At 38.3% G+C, this 7,963-nt stretch overlaps 1 protein-coding gene across 1 annotated transcript in view; it reads left to right on the top strand.

Moving 5' to 3' along the window:
• SNCAIP (synuclein, alpha interacting protein) overlaps positions 1-7,963 on the top strand; it is a 55,047-nt gene that overhangs the window by 21,607 nt on the left and 25,477 nt on the right. The window contains exons 3-5 of the mRNA XM_009321106.1: positions 1,078-1,937; positions 3,613-3,792; positions 6,825-6,938. Coding sequence (XP_009319381.1) covers positions 1,078-1,937; positions 3,613-3,792; positions 6,825-6,938 — 1,154 coding nt within the window. The remainder of the gene's footprint in view (positions 1-1,077; positions 1,938-3,612; positions 3,793-6,824; positions 6,939-7,963) is intronic.

Below are 7,963 nucleotides of genomic sequence, written 5' to 3'. Positions count from 1 at the left end.
TTCCCCAAGCCTGTAGCGCTGCATGGGGTTGTTGTGGCCAAAGTGCAGGACCCGGCACTTGGCCTTGTTGAATCTCATACAGTTGGCCTCAGCCCATTGATCCAGCCTGTCCAGGTCCCTCTGCAGAGCCTTCCTACCCTCGAGCAAATCAACACTGCCGCCCAACTTGGTGTCGTCTGCAAACTGACTGAGGGTGCACTCGATCCCCTCATCCAGATCATTGATAAAGATATTAAACAGAACTGGCCCCAAAACTGAGCCCTGGGGAACACCGCTCGTGACCGGCCGCCAACTGGATTGAACTCCATTCACCACAACTCTCTGGGCCCGGCCGTCCAGCCAGTTTTTTACCCAGCGCAGAGTAACCTGGCTAAGCCGTGAGCCGCCAGCTTCTCGAGGAGAATGCTGTGGGAGACGGTGTCAAAGGCCTTACTGAAGTCCAGGTAGACCACATCCACAGCCTTTCCCTCGTCCACTAGGCGGGTCACCTGGTCATAGAAGGAGATCATGTTGGTCAAGCAGGACCTGCCTTTCATGAACCCATGCTGGCTGGGTCCCAGTCCCAGCTCTGTCACTGTTCATACGAATTTCCAGTTCTTGTATGAAAAATACATCTCCCAGAGATAACAGGCCTTAAAAATTATATTGTTGTTACTGTTCTTAAAATAAATCCACTAAAAAGTATTCACTAACCCTTTTGTTGACCTCCCAGAAAATCATTCTACTCTTGTGATGCATCTCTGTGCAATAAAAAAAAGCAGAGTGCAAACTAGCATAGTTGGGCAGGACCACTGTAAATGCCGCTAGGCTCTTATTGACGTCCATTACTTGATTAAAATTACTTTATTTCTAAGTGATTACAATGTATGTCCTGTTTGAAGAAAGTTTCTTTTCTGGAGTGTCAAATTCTTCAGCTGTTTTGATAGAGATGCCATTAAATCTGCTTAGATATGAATGTGGCATGTTACCATGAATTCTTGTTTCCGGTGTTTGGACAGGTATATCTTTAAAGCATGCTGTATTATGTCACACGTCTGGTAGTAATCACTTCTAAATCACATTCCTCTATTTCTCTAGTTTCCAGCAGCAGCTGGAACTGTGGAGTCTCAACTCTTATCGGAAATGCACAGAAACCAACAGGAATTGCAGATGTATGCAATAAATTCAGACCAGTGAAGAGGGTTTCCCCATTAAAGCACCAGCCAGAAAACTCTGAGAACAATGAAAGTGATGACCAGAAGAACCAGAAGGGAGAATATCAGAAAGGCAGCGATTCTCAATCTGCACCTCCAAATGATGACCAGAGCCCAGGAGGAGAGAGCCTTGAAAGCAAAAACATTGAGCCTGCTGTTCTGCTTGGGGAGCTGGAGCACTATGACCTGGATATGGATGAAATTTTGGATGTGCCTTATATTAAATCAAGCCAGCAGCTTGTTCCTTTTACAAAGGTAGCTCCTGAGAAAAAACTTTTGGGTGTATGTTCCACAGTGAATGGTCTTAGTGGCAAGACCTGCTCTGCAGGGAGCACAGAGAGCTCGCCTGCTGGCGGGACGCAGTTCTGTGTGCTGTCTCCTGTGAAAGCCTCTCAGCTGAGAAAAACGCAGCCCATTGTCCTTGATCAGCACAAGCATTTAACAGAAGAATTAGAGCTTTCCCAGCCTTTAGTTAAGTGTAGCTCAGTCCATGAATCTGAAGCCCAGGGCAAGGGCTTCCTCAGCAGGACATTTGGTGATCCTCACTCTCACAAAACTGAGAAGACTATGCCAAACTGCCACCTGAGGACTTTCCACCTGCAGACAGCAGTGGCAGAAAGCAAGCAACTAGAAGAACTGAGTATGAACTGGAGCAGTTCAGGGGGCCCAGAAGAGAGGAGCGAAGAGGTGAAAAAAATTAAGAGCATCTTAAACATTGTGAAGGAAGGCCAAATATCTTTACTGGTAAGTATCATCTTTTTCATAAAACACATGGAATAAGGGTGATCTGTGATGTGGTTTATTAAGCCAGCAAAGCTGATGAAGTGCGTCTTTTGAACCGCTGCCCTTTTTATCTTGTACGCGCCTTAGAAATTGAGCATATGGGCTTCCAAATGGAAAGTTTTAATCTTTAAATCAAATATGTAGCAAAACCAAGACACTAGTTTTATGTAAACATGGCCAAGATTGCTAGTTTATACAGTACACCAAAATCGTATAGAAGGCAGACGTTTTAATGATGGAGATCACTTAAATATTGAATTTAAATCTTAATTGAGTTTTACCTTTCACAACATTTGTGGGTCACTTTGTTCAATTATTGCTGGTTTACCTCAGTTATTATTTAGGGGCTGATGATGGGAACAGAGGGGCTTCTGTTGTACTCCGATTATTTTTCAGGAGTCTCTTTTTATGCTGTCTTGTTGCAGCAGCATTCTCAGGCAGGAGCTTTCTCTAAAGCCTCATTGGCCTCTGACCCATGTGAAGTTTTTTAGTAAATTCTAGCACAGTGATCAGGCACTATCAATGATGGTTTCCAAAGTAAATAGATGCAAGTTAACACAATGATGCAGACCATGTGATCTCCACTCAGAATGGCTGGTGGAGGCACAGTGCATGTATAAGAACTGTTTTTGTTAGATTTTTGTTTAGCTTCTCTGTTTACCAGTCTAGCTCAAGCACAAAGGCACGCTATTAACATAGCAGCAAGAACAAAGGCAGATATTCAAAGACTAGACAGAGGCAGAAGAGAATATTAGATGGCTCAGTAAGAAATAAAAGCAAATTAAATTCACCTCGAAATAGGAATTGCGGGGAAAAAAAGAGGTCATCATAGGTACATAGATGGAAAGAAAATGCATATTTTTTCCAAACAGGTAGAAACCTCTGAATAAGTAGACATCAAACAGTACTCTGGCAAGTCCACGCAACTCTGGGAACTTACCATCGCTACTCCTTAACTCTGTCTTCCTTCTTCCGTTTTCCTTCTGGAGTTTCTCAGTCCAATTGTTTTTTCTCAAAATTAGATTTGGGCAGAAATAATGTATTAAGTCATGGTTGTGTAGTACTTGGTAAATATTCTAACCAATTTTTTCATGGAAACAAGCTACCAAATAAAAGTCTTCTGTCATGTGTTTTAACTACATTTTACACTCTGCTTAACAGAAGCTGCCACTTTTGTGATAAGCAAAATTAATCAGGAACTTTTTTTAGGAGTCATGGATGTTTTCCGCTCAATTACTCATTACTATAATGCCACCCCCCAAAAAAAAAGAAAAAGGAGAGAAACCAGCCACAAAATAGAAATTATGAAGATGTGGGTATTTTTGCAGCTACTTCATTGATCAAACTAGTACAAAGACTTAAAGCTACTCAAGATCTTGCACTGTTGTATGACAACTGCATGAGAAGGAGAGAAACTACACAGTGAATCAAGCCAGTGAGCATCTCGCCTTTATCCTTTTGCTAATAGTAGCCAGGTTCTGTATAGTGAAGTGAAAAGCTCCTGGTTTTGAGTTATAAAAGAACATGCCTATGGGGAAACATCTTTGTATTTGGCTTGTATCTTGGGCTGTGAGGCTTAATGTTCTGTGTATCTTTTTATCCTTAGTTGTAACTAACATAATGCCTTTTTTAACAGCCACATTTAGCAGCAGATAATCTGGATAAGATCCATGATGAATGTGACAACAATCTGTTGCATGTAGCAGCATCAAAGGGACATGCAGAATGCCTGCAGCATCTCACTTCTTTGATGGGTGAAGACTGTTTGAATGAACGAAACATTGAGCAGCTAACTCCAGCTGGATTAGCAATAAAGGTAGCTTAGTCTCTGTCTCTACTGTAATGTGACATAAAGGTCATTTAGTTTCTTTCTGTGATGGCAGTAAGTAATACATCCAGCAGGATGTTATTTTTCAAGCGTTTTGTTAAGTGAAAGCAAAAAGAACTGTTGGCTGGTACCACATAAGGAAATAAAAATGGATTACTATGCAGGATACAATATCAGCTGTATAACACTGACATTTTATACGTTGTTGTCAATGCATATACATTCACGACTCTAAAAAAAATTGTTATATTTTAAGGAACTTTCATTTAACTCAGGCTCAGTTGTTTCTTTAGAGAGCATAACAGTTTTTTGGGTTTTTTTACAAATACAGGTATAATCTTGTAAGACAAGTGTGAGAACATATTTACAAAGCATAACAAACCTCTGACCCACATCTGGAGGTGAAACTTCTTGGTTGCCTAGAACAATTGCATCAAAGTTAAAATGTACATGTTACAGAACAACCTGTCAGAAACTGCAAAAATTAATGGAAAACCTATTATGTAGGAAAATGTGAAAATTATTGATATTGCTGTGTTAAAATAAAACATAGTGGTGTACAGGGAGGCTGATAATTTAACCATACTGATTCTGGTTCTTTAGTAAGGGAGATTGAATGGTTGAATGCCCTTCTTTTAGCCACTAAGTACCTTAAGAAGAAACAAGGAAAGGGGTGAAATATAATACAAAAGTTTCTGTTTCTTCCGGGGTTTTATTGTTATTTGCTTCTTGGGAAAACTATAGAAACTGTCAGAGGACTGCTGGATTCCAACCTGCAGGTTTGCATCTTTGAGACGTCATTTCAATGACCCAGGGCCCTGCTGCAGGTTTCAGGGTTGGGTTTTTTTTATTTTTCTGGGACAAGGCATATGAATAGAAAATTAAATGCATTAATGAAATGCTATTATAAAAGTAAGGTATTTAGCTTCAATACCTTGGCCCATGTCCAAACTGAATAGTTACAGTCTGCCAATTTAACGTCTTACAATTTTAGTTGCAAATAATTTTCTTTCTTGTTTTTTCAACCTAGGTATATAATGTGTTTATAAGCCAATAAAACCTTTTGTCTTTTTCTCCAAAAGGTTGGCTTTTTTAATAATTGGTTCCTTTAGTTTCTATAATACTTGAGCATGCTTTGACATTCACAGAGAAGTGTGTAAATGTAATGGACTCCTTCATGTAAGTGAGGGTACTTAGGCCCAAGTGTTTCTAATGATGACCTGCATGGCTGGAGTTGTTCTGGATCATTGCAAAGTTTTGTGAGAGCCTTAAAGTAATCTGGCATAACTAAACTTTGTAGCTCTTGATCCTTACTCCCAAAGTGGTTTTGCACACTGATAGAATGGACTTTATTCTTTTTGCTCTTACTTTATACCATTGTAACTCCCATAATGTTACACCATGTGGGATGTGAACCTATGTTCCACAAGAATGGTGACTATGAGAACAGAAGAAAACATGTATGCAGGAACATAAATTTCCATGGAAGTAATTTCAACAATTTAGTGATAATGCATAACATTTCTCAGTAAGGAATGAATTAATTAAAATTAATTCTTTTGATTTAAGTCCTCTTTCTGACCTTGAGCTATGGGCTAGAGAGTGAAAATGGAGTGGTATGTTAAGGCCAGTTGCACTGTCATATTGATAGTTTGTTTTAACTAACTGTGGAGAAATCCTTTCCACATTAGCAAAATTACCTTATTTAGCAGGTACTTAATTTTATTAATTCTTTACCTTAATTTTAAAAATACAAAAATATTTTACTCTGTTGTCATACAAAGGAAAACAAAATAAAAAATTATTAGTTAGTCATGCTTACTAATATTTGAACCCAAATATGATGATGAGGATTTTTCTAGCATAATAAAAAGAATACAAGTAGTTTCATTTTTTTACTTCATTACTGAATTTGAGAGAAATGGAGGAAAGTAACTAAAGTAAAATAGTGTGCATTTTTGTTTTTATATACATACATTACATATGGAAGGAATAAGACAAATATCAAATTAATTTTATTCCAATATTTCTTTCTCCCATATAGTTTTAAATGGGTTAATATTTATTACATTCTTCTTGTTTTTATAAAAATAAAACTGAAACTTGCAATGGATATTTCTTTCCTTCTCATGATAGCTGTTTCCATTTTGTGCACACAAACAGCTCTTTATGTTATGTATGTTGACCTCTGTGAGGTTTTGACTGAGCAATTGAAATACTTGTTTCAGCTATAAAGAATATAATAGCCTTTATGAACATGACAGTTGAAAAATGAAGTAAGAGCAGTCCGGAATGTAGGTCATGCCAAACAGCATTTGCCAAGGTACCATCACTGAAAAGGGGCTGCAGCAAGAGAAGCTGTTAAAACTCTTGCCTTTACACTGGGCCGCAAGCATGCTCTGAAGAAAATGTTCATCTGTTTCCACAGCATCTACATCCCACCTCACAGTAACTTGCAAACTACTGGGAGTGTGCATAGCAGCTTGGGAATCTTGAGACCAGGCTGTAAAAGGTGTTCAGGGCAAGAACCACCTCCTTGTTTGTGTTTGAATGGTTTCTATTACAGATAGGTCCTATCTGTAATAGGATTACACACATAGGAATAATTTAGGAAGCATGCATTTAATTAGTGATCAATGAAGACTTGAGTTTGTAGGAAAACTGTTCACTCTGCTCCAGCAAATCATCTCATTCAGTCATTGAGCCTTGCTGTACAAGTGATGGAAACAAAACTGTGGTTTTGCTCTGAACAATCTGAGAGTAGGGGCCAAATTGAGTATATAATACTATTTGACTGCCATTTTCATGTTGCCTATTTCGCTATAATCAATAGCCAAACTATAATTGATCCAGGACAGCAAGATAAACAAGTGTATTACATGAGAGCAGATAAAAGAACACATTTTCAAACAAACTGGAATTTCATTACATTTTAGTAATTCTGATAAGCTTTTCCCTGTTTGTAGATGTGTTTAGCACTGAAAGAGATGGAATTTAAAATTTTTTTTTTATTTGTTTAGAATGGTCAACTGGAGTGCGTTCGGTGGATGGTGAGCGAAACAGAAGCTATTGCAGAATTAAGTTGCTCAAAAGACCACCCAAGCCTTATTCATTATGCAGGTTGCTATGGCCAGGTATGACTTTATTTACTTCTTTAACTAGATTATTTAGATGCTCATACGAGAATTCCAATTTAAAGTATCTTTATCATTTTGTGGCTTTTAGTTACAGATGTTCTTAATTAGTTAAAATATAGCAAAATCTTTTCCCACTTAATCTGTGTATTTTTTCAGTATTTTCCCTCTTAAGTCTTTTTTCTGCTTTTTTTTTAAGCTTTAAGTAATGGCTAGGAGAAGATTAGCTGGCATATTAGGCCAACGTATCAATCCCAAGAACATCTAGGGAGGTTAGCTGTCATGATCCCTAGGGGACTCCTAGGACACATCAGAAAATCATCAAAGATTTCGGGATAGTTCACATTCTCTTTCCAGGAGAGACTAATATCAAAAAATTTTGGCAAATTGTGACAATTTAGGAATTCAGTATATTGGCAGTGAAGTGTGGTGAAACTTGAACATCATCTGTCTAGCTCTAGCCAGTTTTATTGAGAATTACATATAAAAATTTGTTGTAAACCAATCCTGTTCCACACCTAACTTATCTATAAATCTAATGATGAGAAACCACAGAAGTGCAGCATTTCGGTGCTTTGCTAATGTCTGGAGAAACATATACCACTTAATCGCACCACATTCTCTTCCCACAAAGTCTGTTTTTCCAAAGTAGACCTTGCAATAACCCCTTTTGAAAGGACCTTCTCCAAGATCTACTACACAAGGAATAGTGATCAATTACTCTTCTCTAATCTCTTTGGCAGATGGACCACTTTATCACCCAGTTTCTTCAACAGACATTAAGGATAAATGCAGAAAACCCACTATTTTTGTGCTAATGCTTTTTTTCTCTTACTTGTTAAGAGAGAACAAGCAAAATGTAACCACTAGGAAATTATTTTTCTTTCCTGTACAAGTGTGGTTTTCTCATGCAATGCCATACAATTATTGTGATGCGTTTCTGCTGTTAACTGATCCTGCCCAAGCATGGATTTACTGGAGGGGGAGGGAAAGAAAGGGGGCAAGTTTGGAAGGCTGTGGAGCTG

This window comes from Pygoscelis adeliae, unplaced genomic scaffold, assembly GCF_000699105.1.
Source record: "Pygoscelis adeliae isolate BGI_AS28 unplaced genomic scaffold, ASM69910v1 Scaffold83, whole genome shotgun sequence".
Lineage (NCBI taxonomy): Eukaryota > Metazoa > Chordata > Aves > Sphenisciformes > Spheniscidae > Pygoscelis > Pygoscelis adeliae.
This window is presented reverse-complemented; position numbering and strand designations above follow the sequence as displayed.